This window comes from Euwallacea fornicatus, chromosome 7 (genome assembly GCF_040115645.1).
Source record: "Euwallacea fornicatus isolate EFF26 chromosome 7, ASM4011564v1, whole genome shotgun sequence".
Lineage (NCBI taxonomy): Eukaryota > Metazoa > Arthropoda > Insecta > Coleoptera > Curculionidae > Euwallacea > Euwallacea fornicatus.
In genome coordinates, this window is record NC_089547.1 from 1106221 (window position 1) to 1132550 (window position 26330).

At 38.5% G+C, this 26330-nt stretch overlaps 1 protein-coding gene across 2 annotated transcripts in view; it reads right to left on the reverse strand.

Moving 5' to 3' along the window:
- Positions 1–2561: 2561 nt before the first annotated feature.
- Positions 2562–26330, reverse strand: part of zfh2 (Zn finger homeodomain 2) — an 84420-nt gene continuing 60651 nt past the window's right edge. The window contains exons 5-6 of one of the 2 annotated variants that reach the window (XM_066284466.1): positions 15482–15534; positions 6266–6419 (exon numbers count right to left, since the gene is read on the reverse strand). In XM_066284466.1, the coding sequence (XP_066140563.1) occupies positions 6396–6419; positions 15482–15534 (77 nt within the window). In that variant the 3' untranslated portion in view covers positions 6266–6395. Of the gene's footprint in view, positions 6420–15481; positions 15535–26330 lie in introns of both variants that reach the window. The other variant, XM_066284465.1, reaches the window with a different exon arrangement.

Sequence of the window (26330 nt, forward strand, 5' to 3'; positions counted from 1 at the left end):
AATTTTAGGTGTACAAAAACGGCCATTCCAGTTCGGATAATTCGAGAAATATCGAGGTAGGGTAGATGTATGTGTTTGAGTTTCGATTATAGAAAATAAACAGCTCGGGCGAGGAGGCGAGGAAAAAGAAGAAAAATCGTGGAAAGCGGGAAAATAGGAAAATCGGGATCTATCGCGCTTTGCAGGAGGTTTAGCGGGTTTTATTAATATCGGAAAAATAAAATACTGCGGCCAAAAAGATATTTGCGACGTGCAGACGAAATTGAAAAATCAAACGGCGCGGATCGCCTTATCTGAAATGGGGCCTTTAGTGAGGGATCAATTCAGGGCTGAGTAGAGACGTCTTAATAACGGTATCGATTAAAATTTCGCCCATCCCTAAGTCGATAATCGCGTTTTAATACCGAGCGAGCGAAAGTGGCCCAATTAAAGTCATAAATTATGGACAATTTGGGGGCCAATAATTGCCGGAATTTTAGCGATTCCGAGGCTCCAAAAGGCACAAACTCTTCTTCTTTTTCTAGAATGGTGCCGCGAATGGGGTTCCCACGAGGTCTATGCTGTAATTTCGGCAAACATTCCTCGTTAACTATGGTTATTAAACCGACGTGTGTAATTGCTTTTTTGCATGTAGAACCAGGTTTAATTACGTCATCAATAGGTGAGCTCAGATCTTCTTGCTGTCTCGCTTTTAAGATTTCTTCAATAATAATTATTGATTCTTCTTCTTACATCGACAAGGCTGGTTCGTGAAACGCTCACACACATTCCGACAAAGTGACTGAAAATTTTCGGTCTAGGGAATTTCGAGCCCCCAAATTCTGTGCGGCAAGTCTATGACGGTGGATCCTAATCAGGAAGATATTAAGCGTGAGAATAAAGGAGCACTTGTCAAATGATCATTTTAACTCCAACTAGGCCATTCAACGGTTTTGGAAACGTCTAGATTCACAAAAAGCCATTTTCGCCAGTGGTCAAGGAAATTTTTATTCATTTTTACTCCCATGGGGTGACCATGAAGCTGCTGAATGAAACCTGACCAATCCTTCACCTCAAACTGATAAATACCATGAAATCAAAATCCGCTTCTTGTAGTTATTAAAAATCGTCACTCCCTCTATCAAAATTGCATGCCAGTGGATTATATGCAATATCGCAGAATTAATTTTCATTTTTAACTTGCAGTATCATATTACAGTGGTACATTGATGAGTAAATTAGTTCAGGTTAATTAAATCCAAAACCATTTGCATTCTTTCTCCTTTTTCTTATAACTAATTAGACTATGACTAATTTGGAAACAGCTTCTTAAGGTCTCGTAACGTCGCATGTCAATGAAAATATACATCAAAACAGAAGGAATCCAAAAATTATTGCAGGGGCGTACTGAACACATCAAATAGAGCGATATAAACCTATTTTAAACTAAAACTATTTGCACATGACTCGTCTGGATTTTTTTCATTTGATGAAATTGCACGCCAGTGAATTATTTACAGTATGACAAACTAATTTTTACTGAATGACACGTCTCTTCAATATCTCGCTGTGTTAAACAACAGTGACGTGGTACAAATTGGCAATTTAAAAACATCATCATCATTCTATTTTAGTGGTATTCAAAGTTTAGAAATTCCTTTCTAATTTGAAACGGTTGTGGCTACTTTCCTGATACTACTAGCATCTTGATTATGAACTATATTGGCATGCTGCTATGCTCGTCGTATCGCTAATTGGATGCGTACGCCAATGTGGTGTGTAGTGAGACTCCTACCTTAATATACCAGTACCGCACTCGTGCGTTTAAAAATATTATCGCACGCTAATATTCAGTCGAACTTAAGAAGGCATTGAAACTAACCGACATGCGTTCGTTGGAAAATATTGTATTTAAGGCGTGCAAAAGCGTTTTTACCGCACTGGTGTTTTAATCCGAAGCCATCTCGCGTCGTTCAGTAAACTTGAATAGGTGTGCGACAAATCACCATTTGCCACATTCGTTCGGTAAATAGCCGTTGATTTTATCACGGGTTCATTACTAAAATAAGACAGTCCATACAGTTTATTAAAAGCTTTGGCAAATGGATCTAAAGGAAATGGTTTTGTTCCAAACTGACGACTAATTCGGAGAGAATGTATTTTGATAGAAAACGCAATTTTTAAAATTGTTTTTACATTCACCAGTGATCATTGCTAAAGATGCGCTGATAGACGCTGTTGGGACTAAAACTTTTCTTTTTATTGATGAGAATATCATACACCTGTTATACAAAAACAGTATTAACTACATTATTGAATTTCTCCGAGCGCGCCTTGGGGGGACAAGAAGAACTAAAGGAAGTACCTTATGTTATGAGGACAAAATTGGTTACGTACTTTCAACCTAATTTAACAAGCCACGCTCCGATATGGAAATATTGTCATAAAATGTGAACAAATTTGGATATCTACCTTTTCATTGGTCGCATTTCAAAAAATTGGCATCATCCCTCTTCAAGCGTTGATCAGGGAGGTTTTCAAAGGAATCGTCCTCACACCCGAGAGGACAATAAAACACGTCATTTATGATAAACTATTTAGTTTATTTTGACTTTCATATACACTCACAAATTGAGAGGCGGCATGAGCCGTAGGATACAAACATTTACCTATTAGATATTAGAGAGCATCGGCGCACCGCAGCCCGCTATTTTTAACGTTAACGGTAAAATCTTCCATGCGGAGTATTTGTCCCCTGTTGTCAAGGGTAATGTCGAGTAGTTGGAAATGACGGGCGTTGGCCGCCTGACAAAACGTCAACTATTATTATTAGTATTCAGCAATTTGTTTTATGAAAACCAATTAACCAAGTGACAATCCCATTTTTCGGGAAACCCATTTATAAACATACAAAAACAGTCCCAGAAGTGAGAGAACTATAGGGGATGTAACAGTCATGGAAGCATCTGTCTCTTATTAGGCAGTCCCCAATAATTTTCTCCTAGCTGAAGGAATAAATTAAACTTATTTATTCTTTAGCTAACGCTAACTACATCACAAGGAATAACGTAATAAACGAAGTAGAATATTCTAGGCCTTAATAACTAAAAAGAATCACTTCTCCAATTCAAGTCTTGAGGTCATATTCAAACCAGAAAAATTAAAGGAAGTTCGAGTCAAAGATGCCTATAAAACTTCAACGCAGCTGGTCAGTAAAACAAATTTCAACTAAGCTTGAACCGAGTTAGTATAAGCATCTTTGTTAGTGATATTATGCACTATGAGTAGTAACAGAGAGCTTTCGCTTTCCCTCAAAAACAATCAATCATAAGCAATAAGGAGTATCAAAATCCATGTTGCGGTAATAGGGAGGATATGAAACGGTAGGAACTAGACTTTATTATTTCGGCGCCAATAGGTATACAAAACGAGACATCAAAAAATGGTCACAAATAGTGCTCACATGAATATTAATAATAATGGTCTCAAGGGCCATGCGCCAAAGCCGTCCCTCTTAACGCACCAATTCTTGTATGGTGCAACCGCTGATGCAAGATCGACGCGCACTCAATCTGCGCCGCTGGGCGCCAGAGACGGCTTGGGCAGGCCGCCATTTTAACTCAAAAATCAGCAATGTCTATTCAACAATCACACATTGTTCCAAGAAAACTCACTTTTCAATGCGAGGCAGGTCACGCCAACCGAGTGGCGTTTCCCAGTTTGAGTTATTTTGGATACTTTAAACCTAATAGTTAAAATTTTTATAATTTATATATGTATATATCTACCACTATATATATATGCGATCATGTTGGAATCTAAACGAAAAACACACGTTCTCATCGTTTGCTGGCGACGAGGCCAAAACTGTGGCGTTAGAAGCAAGCGGTACGCGGTGGCGCCATCTACACGACTGCTCGGTAGTCTCGGCCATAGGTGGCGCCCCCTCGTAAGTATAGTAAAATATTGCACTTGTAACGGAGAAAACAACCACTTACTTTTCTTGCTGATCCACTTTGTTTTGGCCAAGTACGCCCAGCTGCGCCGGAGGCGATATTTGGCTCAATTTTGGCGCGCCCCCTTTGGGACTGAGATTAGATGATGCGTCTTATACAAGGCGTTCCAGCACCTTATGTGCTTACCTCAGAATGCGATTCTTCAGGTCATTTCATCAAGGCAAGTTCAATGAAATATGGGTCCGCAAACGCTTGCCGAAGTCCAGAGTATTAAAAGCTTCAATTCAACTTTATATTGTGCATCACTAACGCGTTTCTTTGAAAAGTTTGAATCATAAGAAGAATCTACGAGGTACAACAACAGATCATAAACAAAACGAAAATTTTAACACCTTTCATTAAGGCGAGGAGCGATTGCGGACCCTTGCTCAATCATTGAGAAATCCTCTGCATAAGGTTCTGAATCCCCTGCTACGAATTGATTTTGAAATGCAGGACTTGTTATTTGAAGTGAGCGATACCGTGAGGACAATTGTAATAATACGTCTATTATCCTCAAAACAGAAAACGTTGCAGGCCTTGACGTGCAATCCTGATGTTTCCCAAACTCTGTCCTCATATTGCTTCTATATGTATATTCGTATGAGAACAATTCTTCGGCAAGAAATCGGTCTTGCTGTTTATAAAATTAATAATTTTGGATTAATTTAATGATCCTGAGCAATGTTCTTAAATGGCAATATAATTCTAAGAACATATGTGTTGTTCCAGCTAAGGGCCTTGAAGCCTACTGGGGAGTTCAACTTTGAGCCACCCTCATGGCCCGGTGACAATTTCTTCCAAATTATGAAAATATCATATATCTTGAAGCAGTAACGAGGACACAAAATGGTCAATCCGGAGGACAAGTTTTAGTATATAAATTTCTTTGCTTTCTCTGATGAAAACTGCACCGTCCGGTTTCAGTCAAGTGTGAGGACTACGCGCCAATGCTGGCCTCACACTGCCACGCCTTGCGCATTGCATATTAATTAATTAATAATCATTATTATTAGTAGGAACCAAGTTTGTCAGATCAGAGGGATATTACTTATAGAATTTCATGCAAAATACTTTTTTTCAAAAAAAGTACGACGTTTCTCCTGCTGTCTAGCGCTGATATTTCCGTCATCAGTTACATCATATAAATATACATTACATTATAAATTTGTATTGAGGATGAGTTGACAACATTGCCGAGAGGTCGGCATTGATGCCGCCTGTTACCTCCAAGCCAGAGAGTAGCGATCAACTTTCCAATAATAATTAATAGATAGCAATAAAATCAATGGCAACTTCTTTGCAAATATATTCATTATTTATAATTAATAGTAATAATAATAATAATAATAATAAGTAAAAAAATGGGCGTGGTCGATTTTAATTTGCGAGTAGTTGTGAGGAACGAGGGACCACGCCCAGTATAGGAACTTGCTTTACTGACGCCATGTGGTGGCCAGGGCGCGTCCGAAAGCGTCCCGGATTTTCGGAGCGCCCTGTATATATTATGCTACGCGAGATTTAGGTTACATTTAGGAACATTATTTCATGTCGCAGTTTCAATTGTTTTCTAGAATTTATGTACAAGACACACACAAAAATTGCATCAGGAACTGGCTTTGTATACGGGGGAGCGTAAAGAAGGGGAGACCTTTGCCCCGCTCCAGCCCCCGCCGCGATTTTGACTTAAACAATATAGTAACTATCAGTTGCAATTATAGGAAACATAACCCTACTTTTTCTCTATGTTACATCATACAACAATTATGCCTAAAACTAGTAATATAATACACTGGCTACTTCGATTTGGGTTCGTCTAAGTTTCATGAGATTCTCTCGTATTTTTTTAGTGGCCTGCACTGGTGAGCGCACGAGTCGGACTTAAAAATCGCCTCTTGGGCTCGCCGGGAGGACAAAACGCGTTCGAGTTCGAATCGAGGGCAATGGGGCCCTCTTGCGCCGCTCTAGCAGCCAACAACGTAATCTGATTGACAACGTCCTCCATCTCGTGACTCAGGGGGCTCTCGCTTGGTGGCGGGCCCCCACTACGTTGCTGGTGCTCCAGCGATTCGACATGCTCTTTCAGATCCAACAAACTCTTAAATCGCTCACCGTTATTGCACTGTCTGCACTCAAAGCCCGGCTGGACGATTCTGAACGCACCTCTCGACTCCTGATTGGGCCCGTAGCACTGACGCTGATGGGCCAGCAAAGGGGAATCACCGGGGTAGGCCATACGGCACTTTTTGCACACGAAGCACATCTCGATGTCCACCTCTTTGATGTAGTGGTCTTGCGACCGATGGTAGGCGGACGAGTCGGGTAGTTTGAGAGTGGTCACTCCGGGTTCCGCATTGTTCTGGGCCACCTGCTCCAGGACTTGTGGTGGCAGGGGCAGGAAAGAGGGCCCGCTTCCCGTATCTAAAAGCAGTCCTCCGGCTCCACCTGAAACAATAGAGATAACTGGGTCAGGCAAAGATACGAGGTACAAGGAGGAGGAGTATGACCCGGTCGAAATGATCGGATTTGGAGATGAAATTTTTTTGATTCGGTTTGGCCCTGGGGTCGATCGGTGAAAACGACCCTGATCGGACCGACTTATTTCTGGTCAAGACACTTATGACCATAAAGATTCCGCATTAGCGCGCGCTATTAAAACCTGCCCAGAGAGGACCGAAATAAATAAAAGACAATCATTAAAAGATTACATACTTGTCGATACATTAACATCAACATTTTATCGAGCAGACCAAACAAGTTCTTGTCTAGATATCAGCCCGGAGATATGCAATACCCACAGCCGAACGGCTGTACCATGGGCCGGCCCGATGTCTCGTGGACTTGTATAAATTTGTCCCAACATTTGTGTTAAGATTGGGACCAGATTAAAATGGATTCCCCATCGGCCCACTCTTTACTTCAATTTCATTGAGGCGTCAGCCGCTACGTTCCTTATTTATTTGCGTGTCGATCAAGTAGGTACCACTCATCAAGCATATGGAACTTTTCAAAAAAATCATTATGCAATTAATCTCCTTGCGTCCCACTTCGAATTCACACACAAAACATCGCAAAGGCAATCCTAAATCTAAAATGGCGATGCCGAAATCTGGGACGTAGCCAGGTGGTACCATTGCAAACAAACGAATTTTTCCTGCATAAATTAGCCGGGTAATTAGCCCTCGAACACGTTCGAACGCCACCTCGCGAGCAGATAAAAATAAATCGTTGTTTTAATAGCCCGTGGTACTAACGGAGTGGTACCGTGGTACCGGACCCGAGGTGTTGGGATGATTGGTTTAGGCTTCGGCTTATTGGTTTATGTTTTATGACGGGTAAATATTTAAATGCCATATATAAAAGCATTAGGATTAGGTATTCGATAATATTTGCTGTGTGAGACTAGGACTTGACATCTTAACGCCGCAATAATCGATGCGATAGTGCCAATTTGATGTCCAGTGAGATTTCCAAAGAAAAGTTTCAATTTTCATTTAGTTCTAATTCTAAATCGAAACGAAGCGACAAAATGAGCCGCAGTTGCCTCTTCACATGGACAATAATGATCCGTGATTGGTCCAAGTTGCGTATTGTCTTCACATGGCAAGGTAAGTGAGGCTGTGAGGACTTTTGGGAAATTTAAATGATTTAGCTGATGAATGGGATGACTGATGCAAATTTTCTACTGAGGCACACGCAGCGACGATCAATGCGCAATTACCATTTATGCGAGCGCGTAATTATTTATTTATTTTTAATATTGATTTTTTTCTTCTTATTTTTTAAAGCATGAAGCTGAGAAGATTTTTTTTCCACTGAAAACAATTATCGGAAATTTAGTTTTTGTGCTCCTTTGTGAAATATTCTTTTTAGCCAGGGCATGGAGTTAGCTTCGGTAGAAATTCGAGCTAATAGGACTCAAATCGACCCAGAAGATATTTTCAATGAATAGTGAATATCTGTTTGAGGAACAACACCAGAGAAAAGCACAGCTCTGGATGCACTTCTTCATAGCTTAAAAACCCATAGCCTCACAAACTCATAGTACCCGGATTTTGACCAGTGAACATAGTTAACTGCCGGTTTAAATTAAAACCATTTAGAATCAAACACAGGCAGAAAACAGAACTTAATACATAAAATAAAATAAATCATCATTCACGACTTAATATAAAAAATATAAATAATACTGAATTAAGTGAGTTGGCGATTAAAATTCGAACAAAATCAGTTGCAAACTGACTAATTAATTATAATGCGCATGTTAGGATTTAAATGTCATTAATAGAACCATAGCTCTGGTTTCATGGCTTAATAACGTTAAAACCAGTGGCCTCATACTAACTGGAGTTTAACTCGAGGATAAGGCCAACTTTCTATTAAAGTTTGAAATATGTGAAATACAATAGGACAGATGTAGTCAATTATAATACGAAAGTAAGGACTAGATCGGAATCAAATAAAGTAATAATCATGTAACATAACAGGCACATAGAATCTGAACTTTAACCAGTGAATAGAGAAATAATTTTGCGTTGAAATTCGAACCAATTCGAACCAATTCGAACCAATTCGAATAGAAACAAGACATGGCTTGAGAAATAAATTTTTAAACAAAGAGAACTTGATAACTTAATTTAATAAACCGTTAGCTATGGCGGCATGACTTTTATAACTAAACAAATAATGGCTTATATTACCCAGGTCTGAAGTGAGTGTGAACTTTGAATACTTTGATGCAAACGCGAACGCACATAAATTAGTAGAAACTTCTTTTCTGAGTCAAAATGAGATGTCGTCAAGCCGAGTCCAATAGAACTATCATATGACTCGGTAATATACATAGAGCACCAAAAGTTTCGCATAAATACGTTAAAAATTGAAGAAATATATATTTTTCAAAAAAATGCTGCTAGAAGTCATAAAATTGTTCTTTGTTGTGCATTTTACAACGTAACAGGCTTGTATATAAGGTTATCCATGTAGTATGTGAATGCACTATTCCACTGTTTCTTATGGAATCCAATGTATATGAAAACATTTTTCAGTTCTTTAAGAAATTCTCAACATCTCTCATGTAAGATGCCTAAATTCAACAGTTATTAAAATATTTACTGAATGTGGCAATCAGAGTGGCCTCCAAGATCGCCCGACCTAACCTAAACGGAGTTCTTTCCATGGGGTTATTTGAAACGTGCGGTGTATTTAAATGAACCCAACAATATAAAAGAATTAAAAATAAAGAAGCTCATCAAATCCCTCCCTAAATGATAAGAAAAGTTCTTGGAGGACTCGAATTGTGGCCTGCCCGCTGTCAGGAAGTCAACGAGACACAGTGTCAAAATTTTATACGTTTGACTGTAGTAGTCAGTTTATATTGTTATTTTTTAACTATCGATAATTCTATTATTATTTTATTTTTTTGTAATTTTTTTCAAAAACTGTTTTTACGCTTGGGTGTGTTATATGAAATATGTCCAGAATTTCTCAAAGAACTCAAAAACGTCGTAATATACATGGGGCTCCGTAAGAAACAAATTAAAAAGTATATTTATCCACTGCATGGGTACAAAAATATTTCCTTCAATTGTTAACGAATTTATTCGGGACTTTAGGTTCTCTGTGCATAAGTTGACAACCAATCGCGTCACCATGCAACCAGTACCGGTCTTGGGGGGGGGGGGGGGGACAGTCCATGGCGGCACACCAGGAAGAGCGGCGGGCTCTCCTGATCGGCAGTTTAGTAGAGGGTTAAAAATTTCACCCATGGCGCCGGAAGTGCTAAGACCGGCCCTTCGTGCAGTTTTTTTGGCATCTCTACCATGCTCCAGGAAGGTACTTCTGTTCGCTTCCAGAAAGGTGCCAAACAAATTTAATGCTTTCGTATGAGGTGATCGGGGTGAGGATCGCTGCTATCCAATCGGTGAGAATACCAAACTGGCATAAGTAACATTTTCGATGTGAACGTGTCTACTACACGATGCAAAAACGTGTTGTGAGGTCTCTCTGAGGACGTTCTTGGCAAGGCCTTAAAAGAGTTTTATAAGCCTTCGGGGAACATAATTTATGTCACGTTATAGCTTATTCCATCTGTTCTCAAATTCTCGGATGATTAATGGACTTTCCGATCGACTTGCGGCCGCGGGACGAAACGGAAACGTACCCAGGAACGCCCTTTTTAATTACATTACGACGAAGGATTCGAATTATATGAAAATGTGACAATGACAGATCAGCAATTTAATACGATTACCTTGCATAAATGTTTGTTTCCGAGATCGATATCGAATTATTGTGCGATCATCGTGGGTCCGGAAGAAAATGTATTGTCTCGGGCGGGCACGGAAATCGATAAATTATCGAAAACTAATTGCCTGAAGTGGAAATCGTCCGGAAAAAGGAATCCCGAGCCCTCTAGGGAAGGGGCCTTAAAAAACGGGTCCTTGAATCCGGAAAACTCATTTTCATTAACAATAAAATCTCCAATAAAACAGCATCTTAAATTACACTTTCCGACTTTGTAATTATATTTCGCGGTCGAAATTAAAAAATCCTCGACGAGGCGCATAAAAAGAAAATTGCCTATTTCTCCCCCTCGGGCTCTCTGGGGACCGGAGCGGGCCATTCCCTTGAAATTCCCTTTGCAGTCACCGAAAATGGGCGTATTTTCGGGAGAATGTCTCGACATTGGAAAACGAAGAAAAATATTAAAAAGAGAGAATGAAAATTTAGCAGGTCTACTCTCTCCGGACCGAGGGCGAGGGATTCTTAAATTTTACTTTTGCTCCCGACGAAATATAATGGGGTAAAGTCGGGGTCGAGACGTGGGGGGTGGTCGGGCGTCTCGGGGCGCCCCCGGGGGTGAGATATGGATTTTTGCTTCCGAACCGTGTGCGAGTTTTTCCGAATTATAAAATATATTTCGCCCGGATACACTGGCGGCAACGGCTTTATTGAAAATTAAAAACTTTTGCCTGGCAGGCAGAAACGTGGAAACGCTTCGCTTTCGCCCACGGTTTTTTCTTTGTTCTTTGTTCCAGCTGAAACAGCCAGGACCGAGAAGAATGTATTTTTGATGATCTGACTCTCAGCGGAAGAACCAATAGGTCACACACCTGGAAAGTGGACTAGCAACAGCAGAGGACACGTTAGGGAAGAAGCTCAGCTTTGATGAGGAGCTATAAGCAAGGATAAGTACGATGAAATATACAGTGTGCCCTGAATAAGGATTCACTTTACTGCCCTTTAGTATTTTTCTCTTGTACACGAAGGTGTAAAAAGTCAAAACGATTTCTTCTTATCATTGACCAGTAAATGGCAAATGTAGATTTCCCTCTAGCAGTGAGTCAACAGTTAGAGATAAGTGATGTACAGAATGAGACGGGAGGATGACGCCAAATTGCAGGAACGTATTGTGCACGAAAAATAAATGCAAAACAACTTAAATATTATTATCCGATTTGATTTGTTTACGAGCAAATAATTTTGTTCTAATCAACTCTCTATTTTCAATAAAAATAAAATTTTTATATTCGTGATACTGATGACACGTGTATTTTCCAGTTCAATTAAAATGCTACCAAATTCCAAGCATTTATACAAATTTAGAATATGCAAATTTGGTTTTTTTAATGGTTAAACAAGACTTAGACGAAAGGTTTTCAAGGCGTTAGGTTTGTCCCGGCGGTACTATTAATTGGCCTCCAAAGCCGCCAAGCCTCACATCATCAGACTATTGTTTATGGGGTTTATGTAAAAATTAGTTATATAAAATAAAAGTGGGCTCTCGGGACTCACTATTTCTTCGAATTCCTAGTGCTACAGCTGATATTAAAGAAAAAAACGAGGTAATCAGAATGGCAACAAATGGTCTTCAAAAGCAAAGTAAAAAAGGTTTAGAACTCAATGGTGGTATTTTTTGTACATTTATTTGTAAAAAAACTATAATGACCAAAATGCTAATGTATGAAATTTCTTTATGCATTTTTTATTTTATTTTTGTCATTTATGCCGTAACTTACAAACATATAAACATTAAAGAGCAACATTTGAGTTTTTTTACATTTATTTTTCATATACGATAGGCCCCTGAAATTTGACATAATTTTCCTGACTCGCCCTGTATACTAGACCTTCACGCTGTTACGTAATGCTCTTACGCAACATCGTTTAATTGATCTGTTAACCTTTCCATGATAATTACGTGTGCTTTATGTATAGTTACTACCTTATGCTGTATATAAACACGCTGTATATAAATAAATTATCCCTATTTGTTGAATAATCATTCGATCTACAGCCACCGTGACAAATCCGAGTGGGTCCAATAGGCACATCACTATTTTCGTAATGGGTCATTTGAACGGCATATTGGTGCTGTCATTTGCAGCGCCTTGTAAATCTTCTGGTATTGAAGCTGATACAGAAACTACCACTTCGAATGCTCTACCAAACTCTAAATCCACTCAGTTCGATTGTATGGCAAATTCTAACTATTCTCTCATATCAACACTGAGTCCACTGTATTTCTGGTTGACGAAAAATGTGACGCAATGACCATCCGCATAACTTTTCGGAGTCGTGAACTGATTCACTGATTAATTGTTGCCGCTTCATGAAAGCCTCAACTTCAGACCAACGACAAACCAACAATTAGACCGTACAATGAACCAACTCTAACTCACGTAGGCCTATTATCTAGGTGTAAATATCCACAAAAAAAGCATAATTCCTGAACGTAGCAGCTGATTTAAGGGCGCTATTATTGCCTACGCGGCGTTTTGATTTAGGCTCGTTATTACCGGGGGATAATGAGTTTTTTTTTGCACCCTCGATTGCCAAAAAGATGGGGTGCCACGCGCCATTGTCTTCAAAGGGTGATTTATAGGCCGGAATCTCCTATGAATACGTTTTGTACCTTCAGGGACAGAGGCATGATCCAGAAGGACGTGAAGGGCCCGCACACGCGTTTCCACTCTCGTTTTACATTTCGACGCACTCTGTTTGGAAAATTAGTCGGTTATTTCCCGATAGGGCTCCGATAGGCGGCCAAAGGGCCGACGGAGATCAATAATTTAAACCCGCGGGCTCACTTTTTTCGAGGGTTGTGTGTATAAGACGATGTCGATTCCTCAATTTCGTTTTGAATGCCACGTTGCCACATTGAGGTCAACGAGAGGGAGAGTTCGTATGACTCAATTACGTCCTCCCCAGACCCTGGACACAATAATTATAGTTTTGTTACGCTGGATATATTTCTCTATACAGGACGTAGAAAAAGGGCTTAAATATTTAAAATAAGTAGTTCAAAATCTGTTTATTTATCCCGGCTCTTGAAGAATAACAACTTTATAAGCCTCTAGGACGGAGCCCAAAGCCAATCCCCCGTGTATTTACTTCAAGTTTAAAAGTAATTTGAAATACAAATTCATTGATGTAACTCTGAAATGAAGATGTAAAATGCTCGAAAACAGCACAACTAAATTTTTTAATTGGTTCTGGAACAGATTGCTCTGCGCCAAGATTGAAGACCAGATTCTTCGTCACATTACAGTAAAGTACATTCGTTTTCATACAGAATATCGATTTATTTTGAAACGTTCAAGCAGTCAAATTAGAGGACACATTCTGTTTCAATATTTACAGCCAATTACCGTATCATATTTATATATATGTAATATACCCTACCAATTGTCGTAAATATCTAGTTTTGGATAATAGCCAGAATTAAAGTCTATATCCAGGGTTTTTGTAGAGACTTCAAGTTGGACGTAGCTTGAATGGACAGGATAAGAGCTAGAATTCTTCAATACTGTATGTTAAAAACCGAGATTTCTTCGAGGTAGGAGTTTGTTTGGATTCCTAGTAAAAATTTCCCTTTTTGAAAATATTTAGTTTAAGTTAGTTCAAGCCACTGAGGTAGTGAAACGAGACGAAGCCAAGATCAAATGTTGGTTCATCAGAAATAGCAGTGTTGCCGTGGCGCCTATATTACAACGATGTCAAATGGAATAAGCACAGAAAAAAAATCTTTTCTATACGCAGTTCGTCAATAAATTATTTTCCTAATACTCCTGAAAATGAACTTATTGCATTTGGTGGGTTTAGATTTGTAAAATGAGTTAGACTGTGAATACGTTTCTTTTCTCGCAATAATTTTCTAAAATTACTGTGGTAAAGGAGTAAACTTGTCAGTTTTTATTCTGCATGGTTAGCAGCACGAAATGGTTTATCCCCACTCACCGCGCCACTGGCAGTGCGAGCAATAACAGAGCTCCTTCGGGAAAACAACAACGGACCGTATGTCAGAATGAATCCTACAATCGTATTACGAATGGGCGGCATCAGATCGTTGCCTCTAACCTACATACCTCAGTGGTCCAGGTTAGCAGAAAAATTCAAAAAGGCAACATACGGCAACCCTGCCAGAGTTTTCAGTCGGCCTGGGGCGAGTGCGTGACTCATTTTTTTCCATCCCTTATTAACAGGCCGAATATCTGTACATAAAAAATGCAACCCTCCCACCGCACAAGACTTGCTCCCCGTCTAATTTATGGCGGAGCCCTACTTTAAAGGGGAGATGTTCAAATTAATTTATTTGTCCAGGAGGGCCGAGAGCTGCGTTCTCAAACTCTATGGTTTTCGGTGTGGGATGACCTTAAAGCATCACAAATCGTCCTCTAAATCTGTTCGAATTAAGTCGCTAAAGCAGGAAGAGGATGTGACGCGTGCTTTAATTGCGCTACAGTGTGTGAACCGGCCTTAACGAATTATAATTATCGGGATGTTTTAATAGGGATATTCTTAGTTAAGGTAATTATTAGGGCCAATTTACACATTACCGAGCGGATTGCGGAGGCGGCGTCATTAGAGCGTCGAAACTACTAAGGATAAGTCGGTACCGGCTGGTTCTGAACAAAGATTACAATCGATGCGGTGTCACCATTAAGCGAGTCAAAGCGAAGATTCCACGGGTTCTTAATGAACCCCATAAACCAGCCAATGGGTTTACTAATGATTTTTACGCTTGTAAACATTTGGAACCAATTGGTGTTTAACAGACACCTGCTACTGTTCTCGAAGTAGAGTCAAAGAAAGAACGATAAACGATTTCAGAATTTCCTCACACCCGCTTCATTCAACCCTTCCACGCGACCCCTGAAAAGACGCCTCAATTTGTCAAACACCAAAAACACCCAACTTTAAATCTGTTAATCCTCGACGAACAATATTTGTCAGAGGCTTGTAATTAACTGTTTTAAATGAAGCACCCTTAACGGGCAACAAGTGGCCCTAAAGGGTTAAAGTCGGGAAATTAATTGCCGAGAGGGTGAAAATGGCGATCACGCTTTTCAGAGCGACCTTTTGTTTCGCTGTGGGAAAGTTTTCCTGGGCGTGGGAAAATCTCTGAAACGGTGCCTATGCTTATCTAAAGGTGGTAAAACAAGCACTAGGGTGAAGCAAAGCTCAACATTAAGGAAATAAACGTGCTTAGAAAAATTACTGACCTGTCCAACAGAGGTCAGTATTGGTCCGTAGTCGCAAGATGTTGATTGGTAGGCTGAAATTTGAAGAAAAAATTGCGGTCAGTTCGGTAAGACGTGTTTAAGCACGTTTATTTCGTGTAAGGTCGCAAACTTAGCGATAATTATGGCTGAAAGGCTGTATTGAGTGGCCCTAAAATATTTTAGGCCCGACTCAATTATAAAGGGTTCTTTATGGTTACTATTTTGCGGTTATTAACTGATTCAGTACGATCCTAGTACAATAAGGCAAGTGAAATTATAATCCTATTCAAACAAAGTAGGTATAACATGTGGTTACTGTGTCGGATATAACTTTCTTTTAACAGGTGTTTAAGGAATTTAGGTAGTAAGTAAATTTTGTCTTAAAAAGTTAAATTATTAGCAAACTTGCATGAAATAGGACATAAAATGTTATATGTAATGCGTACGTAATGCGGTTTATTCGACTCATCCATTTATGGACTCGCTCGCAAGCGCCCTCGGCCATAAACTGATTCGTCTCATAAAACCTTCCATTACGTACTTATTGCATAAATAACTATTAGGCCACTCAGTAGAAGGGTCTTGAACCATCTAGTGAAAACTCCACAGGGGTCAGCTATTTCACGGTTTATTGTTTCCTAACGTTCGAGCAAATATTGCGATTTGGAGCCTCTATCAGAGCAGTTTTATCGAACAAAAATTATTATTAATATTTTTTAAATTTGAACCCGCTAATTAAAGACATTTATGTGGTCGCCCATATAATTTCTCAGAGACGTGCAGGTTTTAGTGATGTCCCAAAAAAATATATATAAAAAAATAATCGAAATCAAAACTTACGAGTGAACTCACGTAACATCTTCATGAAACGACCTCAGAGAAAACCAACTTGAACTCTTCAATTTTTGCATATTAAACGGAATTCAAACAACGTTTTTTCAAATGTTAAACTTTTTTATGATATTCAAATTCTTGTAACCGTCGCCCGAAAGCTCAAACGCACCATGCGATTTTCGTTTACCGAATGTTGCATTTCTATGTGAGAAAGAGAAATCTTGAAGCAACTGATGAAAATGTGTAAAATCGGGGCATGTAGCAACGCAATGACTTTACAATCAAACAACTTCGAAACAAATCTTTCTGAATCCTGCACTCAAAATTCGCTTGAGTTAATTTAGTTAATCATACAAAGAATCAATACGCTCAGTGGTTCTTTAAAGGGCGCGTCATCAGCAGTTCAAATTTCACCCTGTCACCCCTCACAGAGCCCCACAGTGTCAATGATGAAAGAGAAGGGAAGAAGTGGTTCTTGAAATTTCTAATTGATAATAAAACTTTTGGTAAGCGATATGGGAAAAAGCCGACGCGGAACTCCATAAGCTTCCTAGTGGCAGTATAATTTAAGAAGCAAAAATTATTTTTTGACGTGTTTAATTTAAGCTAAATACACGTTATCAGACCAAATCGTTAACTGGAATTTTCAGAGACCCACTGATGAATGTTCGAGTGAAAACCTTCAACTTACGTAAGTCATCCCAAGAACAGGCAGAAAACTGTAACTTTTTATTATTGAAAACTTCAGTAAAACGTTGGGATCTTATTTGGACTTCGTGGTGAGGTATGAGCATTCTTCCACCCAAAAAAAGGAGAGTTGCTACAGCATTTTTCGGTAAACAAGAATAAAAAGTAATGACCCTTCAAAGTTCACAATCAAATTTTATACATGTCAAGAGATGAGACCCCAACACCAATTTATATACTGATTGCAAATTTGAGTAAAATTAGCTAGGAGTAATTAATTAAAATTAGAATCATTTATCTTAGTGGAGGAAATGGGGGGGGGAGGAGGAGATCACGCAGGATTATTAATGGCGAATTTTTATACTTCGATCCAATTATAATTGAAATCTTCATGGTGTGATACATCAGACACACAGAGCACTGCAATTTCAAATAGCAAGCTGCCGCATATTTGAGCAAATAAATTCGCCTGCGAACAGAAAAAATCTCCAGCAATGATCATTCACTGGAGCCCAAAGGCTGATCGATCATTCAACGGGCAGGTAAAAATAACTGAAAGAGCATCTAAGCCTTGAATGAGTGGACAATAATTCCCGGGCTGATGTATGGTACCACCACTGGCATGGTTCCTACCCAGAATTTGATATATGATCGCAATTCGACACGCGATAAAACGCCACTCATTACGTCACCGACATATCCCACTTCTGAAGTTAAATAGGTGCCATTATCACGGAGAGAGAGGGGGGGGGGGGCTGGATGGGGGGGTAGTTTGAGGCCCAAATCAGCGTACCATCGCGTACGGGGCGATTTATATTTAAATGGTTGCATGATTAGTTGGTATTAAATAAACGTAACGGACTCTTAAACGTTCGCTTATAATTTATTTTTTATTGTCTATATCGTCTGGGGAACATCTCACGCCATTATAAAGCGACTCAATTCCTAGGAACGCGATAAATCGTCTCGTTCCTTCAGGGGGTGCTCCCCCTACTGTTGTTTGTACGATTCGGAGAGGTGTCAGTAAAGGTGAAAAAAGCGTCAGGAAGTTTCGACCGAACCTCGAATTCACCCAGGGAACAAACAATAATAAAACGGAAACGGTTTCAGTCTCGAAGCTGACAAAATAAATGATAATTTCCAACACCCGCGCAGTGTTTGTAGAATCACGACGACCGGATCGGGATCGCATTCCTCCGGCTACCTGCGCGCCCACGAACAAAAGACGCCGTAACAAAAGAAAGACGTGAATGCGGTGGCGGTTTTTTTCCTTCAAATTTCTCGATAGTGTAACCATATTGTGCTCTATGAAGAATGTCTTCTCCCATAGGATCATGGTAAATGGCGTGGGTTTTCGGAGTGCAACCAAAATCAATCCGATCAATTATTGCTAGCGACCTGCGCAATTGAGAAAAAATGAGCGTTAAATATCCGACCTAACCTGCAACTTTCGGGCTTCTGTCGCCCAAAGTGTCTACACTCAGTGCCAAAAATATTCAAACGGCTTTATTAGTATGCGTTCCAAGCAAAATTCAAATAAATTCGACTAGCGGCAAGTTGGATATATTAGACCTACTACCTGAACTAACCTGAACCTCTACAAAACCCCAAATTCTAGTTCTTATTTCTTTAAGTTGGCACCACCGTGCGAATAGGAACAACTCCATGTCAATCGGCCATTTTATTTTTTCACCTAAACCGACGCCACCGAGTGTTGTTTGCAAAATACCAATTCCGGCTGCCCTGAAGTAATTTTTACCGTTTTATTCTAAGGGGTGGTAAAGTTCATGGTAAGCTTTCAGTGTTGGTATTTATAATTTTCATTTATTACCGCAGTGGAGCAAATATCGGGTTTTATAGGTTATGTTGTCATATTTTTTTATTATTTTGATACTGCGCAGTTTGATGAATTGGACCGCAGGTAGTTGGGTAAAATGGACCGGTCCAATCTAACTCAGATGCATTGGGGTAAGTGTGTGGACACGACACACTTACCCCAATGGACGTTGACGGTGTAACGACGTTTCCGCGTTTCCTCTGTTGTAATAAAAGTAAACACGCATTAGTAAAGAATTAGAAATCTTCTTAATACGGATTTCAATCCAAGGACGGAGCTGTAGCGCCTCATTTGTAAACTTCACCTGTGTAAACAAATTAGTTAGGTCACGCTTCAACAAAGGTTTACATACAAGTTAAGAGTCTCAAATAAAGTGCTTAATTTTTTAGTGCAATATCGAATTAACAATTCTAATTTTTTGCCGGAAAAATATTATTGATTAAAGTTTACGTGTAAAAAAAATCATAGATTATTTTGTAACATTTTTTGAGAAAAGCACTGGTCTGCTCATACCCCAGAAATATTAATGCACGGAGGAAGTGCCGACTGGCCACTGGGGCAAGTGCATATTAGACCGCGGTCACATCAAATATTTGGTCAAATGCGGGAAAGAAAATGAAGAAGATAGCAACGGAAGCGGTAGTAATAACTGTCAAAGAAGTTAAGGAAAGGTTAATTAAAGGCAAGCAGCCAAAGCAACAAAGGAAAAAAAAGCAGAATACAGAAATCCATTAAGCATAATTCTGCTAATGTTCATAACGACAGTAACTTGGCAAGTGTGATTTTCAATTTTATATTGACCATCGACAATGGATTCAATGCGTTAGTTATATACAGTGGGTGTGGGGGATTGGCAACAAAGGATCAAAAAAGCAGTAATGTGAATGTGAGAAATGAGTCGAAGAAGATTAATAATGCTGATTAAACTGCAAAACTAAAATTAACGATTTATTTTTTACATTACAGCTTTTTATGCAATATAATTCTTAAATATACAATTACATAATTTTTCATCTCATTCCTCTAACTTTTGAACTTTTTCTCTTTAACTTCTTTTTAAGTCCTTGTTTCGTTTGAGAGTTTGTAACTTGTAAACTAAACTAGATGTTCTAATACGGGTAAAATAAGCATTGTAAGTGAAAATTTAAATATATGCAAAATGTAATACATGATCATAAATATGAAGGTATTGATCTGAAAGAGTGCGCAAGATTTCACAGAATTCATAAAGCTAAATACCTTGAAAAAACATTTGGACAAGGACGAAAATAAATAAGGGAAGGCCGGCAGTTTTTAAAGAAGAGTTTGAAAATATCATAGTTGAGCACATATTGAATCTAGAATAACATACGTTCGGATCAACAATTACAGACGTTCGTAGAATAGCTTACCAAATTGCAAAGAAAAATTCTATTTCTCATAATTTTAATCGCACAAAAGAAATGGCAGGCACAGCTTGGTATTGCGCTTTCGTGAAGCAACATAAAGATCAAGTCAACCCCATAAAGTCATAAAAAAAACCTAAAGAGAAACAGATCGAGATATAAAATAGAAAATAGAGAGAAGGAGAATACGGAAAGGATACGTGCAAAAGAGCGTAGGAAAATGATGAAGGAAAGGACGAGTGAAAAATCAGACTACGAAGAAGAAATCTTAGTTCTAGATTAATTAGGTAGCGGTTCGTCAGGAGGCCAAAAGAATAAATATGCCAACCTAAACTTAATTTTTTTGACAAAAAACGACCTAAGTGGATTGATTGCAGCATGAATATTGCCATGATTGGAATGACGAGATTACACCAGCAATCCCGACATATGCAATAATTGTTTGCCTTAATCTTATGACCTATATTTGCTGCTGCTAACAGTTAATCACTTAAAATTGTTGCTGCAAGATATTTCTTAAAGACAGCATTTATATTTTATTGTTTGCTTTGTTTATATCTAAGTCCCACTGATCATCATCAGGCGCTCTAAGCTACTTCTCCATTTCCAAGCATATTTAAGCGATATCGTTCGCAAAAGCCACTTAATTTTTTTAACCCAAATTTGGCCATTTGATGCAACAAATCCGGATGGAAATGTAGCTATACACCCCTTGATAAAATGCTAGACATCCTTATAATGTTCATTCCCAATAGTATTGCAATTTAAAAAGTGATCATTTAGTTAGGTGTTTCAAATTACGTATTTTTACAAATTTAGTATCCTCCACACCACTATTTTCGTTTAATTAAATATGAATAGGACGTTCTCTAATTTGGTTTCCTGGTTGTCATCCCAAAGAACATGTATGAACGTAGAAAGTTCACTTAGCTGCGGAACTTTGATTTTTAGTCAGACCAACGCAAGCCCGATAGAATCCAAAAAAGCCAGGTCTGTTCACGATTCAGTTACTTATTTGGCTCAATGTTATCGTCCAATAGCACGCTAAAATAAATAAAGTTGTCGGTTTCGTTGATTAGAGATGGTGCGTGAGGCAAGAAGTAGAGGTGGTCGAATTACCAAGGACGTATTCACGCCTTTAGCGAAGTGAACTTTCTATAATTATATATATGTAAACCCTAAATGATGCTTTGGCTCTGGAGGACAAAAGTCCACACATGGATTGATTGAACCGATCATTATCAGTGAGTTCAAGATTAGAGCTTAAACTGACTGACAACAAAACACAGAACCATACATAGATCAGCTGCTTATAATAGCAATTTTCTTGAGGCAGGCAACAATTTTTATTTACAGGTTTAAAGCGGCTAAGAGCTGGTTTTTAATCACAGGGTTAAACCTCATATGCAGGAGTTGAAGTGCCAGTTAGGCTCCGATGACTGTTAATATTAATTCTCTATGTCCCTTTAATCCCATATGGAGCTCGATTTATACACTTAACTAGAGGTTTCGAGATATTACTCTTGAGATTGATCATCAATTATTGATTCATATCACGTTTTCCATCCATCTATTGAGCAAGGAAAGTGTTGATAACTACAGGTTTCAGGCTTCTAAGAGGCAGTTAAGAAAGTAACTTAAACACTGAAAAATTGTAAATATTAGCTTTTTATGACCAAAATTATGTATATCCGCTTAATCCCCTGTAGTGCTGGATGTTCAATTAATTAGAAGCTTAAAGATATTTTTCGGCGGCTTAAGTATCAATAATTTATTTATTTATTTCACCATATCCATTAATCCCCTTGATAATAAAATACCGATTAATATGTTTTTACCAACCGATTTAAATTTGGTAGGTAACGAGGTAGTTAACAGGTGAGGCCGCTAGACGAAGATACTGGCAACTTTATCTGGAAGGTAGTTTCCATGAAAATTTCAAAACTGACCAATACAGGGTCTTTATTTGAGCGTTTCCATGGATATTATCCCCTCGGTAACGTTACCCGGACTTTGATTTACTCCCACTTAAAGTCTAATTGAAGAATCCGAAGGTAACCTCAGGATTGATTATTGAGAATTAAGTCTTTGAGAAGTTTGCGACAGTTTGTTTCAGACAGTTGCACAATTATTTTTAACTCGGGACTCGGAAATGCTAAATAATTGCTGGTTTGAAGTTAAAAGGGCCTAGACAGCACGAGCTGAAGTTTCGCTAAGGCATTGCTGGGATAGGAAACTTTTAATTCGTCTGAGAAATAGTAGAGATGAGACATTACGACTAAAGCTAAGCCCTGCACACGTAACTCACTTAACATTACTAAGGGGTTATATCAGTTTATACCGGGTCCGCCTTTGGAGCTAACACAATCCGTAAATGAAAAATCGCCAGGTTTAATATGCGTTTGTTCCGTGGAAAAAACTTGAAATTGTGATATAAAAAAAATGGAAATGCACAATCAAAATAAACATTGAACAACTTACTCGTGGAAATGGGCGGTGACGTACAGCGCGTCTGTTTGCAAGTTGTTATGACTTCGTCTTCGTCATTATTACTTTTTTTTTAATTATAATATTACTTTATATTACTTTTTTTAATTCGAGGGTTGTGGTTTTTGCAAGCTTGTCACCCTTTTTGGCGAAAAAATCACGATGCATACTCAATTATTAAGGCCCTTTTCATTTTTGAAATAAGGAGCGAAATTGAAAACTGCAAATTTTCAGACATCTATTGTAATCCAGTTATCTTCTAAGTTATCTAGTAGGTAAAAACGGAATATTGCACATTTTTTATGTAGAATTCAGTGGTGTGCTCAGTTACATTAGGTTGAGAAAGTTGAGATTTATTAAATGGGATACCCTGTATGTTTATTACTTACATTCTATTCACTGAGAGCTCTCCAGAAATATAGATGTAATAGTCGACGCTTTGTTTCAAATCGACCGTTAGAATTTATATCTTTTTAATCAAGCCCTAGAGAGCCAGTAAGAAGTGATATTATTTTACATATTTTATTTGACACAGATTTGCAAAGGCCGCAGCACTATATCTTTAGAGGTTAGAGACTAAGCAGATCTATCTTTATTAAGTTTATATTTAAAACGAAAAATCAATAGCCAGTTGATATATTTTTAGAGATATTTTTCAAAAAGGTTGCAATTTTCTCTAATACAAAACTGGCACATTTGTGTAATTTTACTTAAGGCATTTAAAATTGTTATGGGGTGATTTTGCAGACATCGAAATGCTGAATAGTCTGTCGAAGTTCGTCTATTCTTCCGTGCCGAGTTTTGTTTTTCATAAAGGCCCATCGGAAAAAGTATACACCCTGTACATATCTAGTTCCTACGAAGTATGAAGTAGTCAATAGTTTCTTTCGATTTAATCAAGAGGAATTAATTTTTAATATTTATGATGTATATCGTATTTATTCATTTTCTTCCACCAATCATATGAAGAACAAGAAATTGTACCTGCCGTTTAGAAAAAATGGTCGGTATGTGTTTGAAAATTCGAAATTTCGATCATTTTTCTCAACAACTTTTTCAAGTATTTTTGTCAATTCTTTGGTCGTTTATAAAAATGTGTAAATTTTCCAGTAAATTAAAATTTATTTAATCAATTTATGTCCAATAGGTTTATAGATACTTGAGTTTTAGCGATGCTCTGCAGGTGTCGAAAAAGTCGTAAAAATCAAAAACTGTCGAGAACCGGTACAATGTTGTCTTATCAAACTTACGTCAATTTTCGAAAAAAAAAACACTTTCGTTAAAAAAACTGCCACGTTCCACTTAAGAAAATGAAGCAAGGGCCGGTTTAACCGGAAGTGGTATCGGGTTGAAATTATTTTTACAGTGTCAGGTTTTTCCCACAAAACAGAAATACAAACCTCAAAAATTCATCAAACTTGCAATTGTCCTTAAGCGAATTGTGTCAGCTTCCAAAGGCGAACCCTATATATGTTCGAATGGTAGTTCCCAGACATTTTCTACTTCAAGGCTTTTGAAATACTATTTTCCATACTTCAAACCCGATTTCTCTGATGTACGTCGCGGTTTGCAGTAGTTGAAGTTGATCCGGCAACACAGAGAACCGGGTTCTGTGTGATATCCATCACAATAGACCCCACATTCAATATTTTCCCGATCACAACAAAGCCTCTAGGCGGGCGAACAACAGAAAGCCAAACATCTCCTTTTTGAGGATATTCAAATCGGGCCCAGAAATTAATAAGTACATTTTTATGGTAATATGCAGGTCGGTTTCGGTATTTTAATGTGGCCCATGGGCATTTTTATGGTCTTCCGAAGGGGTGGCCGCAAGGCGACGTTGATGTTCGATTTTAATTAGTTTCGGTGTTTTTTACACACCTACAGCTGGCTAATTACCCTATACCAATGGGTCTATTAAGGCGGTAATATGGGGCGATTTCGAGGACTTCAAGGAGAAGAAGGAATGTTAAATAGTGCTCTCGCCCCTCGAGCGATTTCTCTTTCATGTTGCCACTCCAATCCGAAATTCAATTATTTCGCTGACAAAAGAAAGAGATAGAACCAAACAAAAAAGGAATGAACGGAGGTGGGATGCAAAATTGAAAGAACAAGGGCGGCCTATTTAAATATCTCGTTTGCCCATAGATTGCGTTATCTCGAGCGTGAATTTCCAATTTGGCCCCGGTCCCGGGATTTTCGATCCGGTGTGTATTGTTCGTTCGGGGGCAACTAAAATTTATACTTTAAGGAAACTTGCACCAGCAGTGTTTACCCGAAGCATTCTTATTAAAAACTTCCCTCATTACCCGCTCCGCGATGAACGGAGCCAACTTTCCTTGAAGAAGAGAAGAGAGTTTAATAATCGCGCCACGACATCTGCTCCAAGGCAATTCAAACTTTATAATTATCAGGATCCCCCGGGTCTCATAAGGACCCGTATAAGTCAAGACGCAGTCTAAGCTTCCATAGAATGCGAAAAGAACGGCGCATATTAAAATTTTAAGTCTGCAAAATCCCTCTGGGTTATTATGAGGGCGCTACGGATTAAAAATGGGGTTTTCTGGATCAGCCTTCAGCTTTATTATATACAGCAAAAAAAAAAGAAAAAAAAACGTTTTCGTCAGAATTTCGAGCGAAATTTAACATTATAAGGTTCAAGTGATTGCTCGTTAAAGCCGTGGTGCCGAACCTCGAACGGGAAATTGCCGCATCCTAAAGGGTCGAATTATTGACGTGCTGTTAACATTGACACCGAGCTGGTTTCCGCAGCAGCAAAAAATCTGACGGGTCCTCGGGCTGTTTCGAGTTTCTGCGCTGCAGTTAAGGTTAAGAGCTCATTAATAACTTGGCCTTTCAGCACTAATCTACAAAGTTAAACCATGAAACGATAATATAAAATAATATACGAGTCATCCTCTAATTAAACGTTAAGTAGCAAAAATTCGTGATACTTCAAGGAACAAGTGAGATTTGAAATTGACCTTTAATTATGTATGTTAATTGTCATCACGTAATAATGTACGCAAAGGTAAAGTGAAGTGAATAAAGACTGATATAACACCGAATTTGGCAATATGAGGGCGTTGAGAGTTTTTTTTTTGTAAAACTTCCACGCAAATTAATAATTTTTTTTTTTAATGTGAAATGTCACCGTACTGTAGATACAAGTTAATTATACACAATTCTTGATATTTCAGGCAATAGAGATAGCGAACTTGTAGTAACTGTAAGGCTAAATAGGTAATTTCCAAGCAAAGTAAGCAGTATTCCGAAGACCTTTGCCTCGTCCGTTAATAGACCCAACTTGCGGCCTCTAATCAAAATGGACTGAATTTAAAATAATGGACAAAACTTTCATGATTTTTTTTAATGCTGAGGTGACATGAGGCGGTTTCAGAGGCCGTTTGGACTTACGTTTGCAATAAGCCTTTGCTCTCTCGATTCGTATTTAGTTTCTGCTTCTTTGAGACAGTGTCCTCAAACTCGCTGACCGCACTAACCTCGCCAGAGATATTGGTAAATTTCGTGGTTCTTGTCGGTTGTGAATCTTTGCAAAAAAAAAATCAATAATTTTTGAAAATGGCGTTTAATTCTGAGTAGAGCGGTAGCTACCATT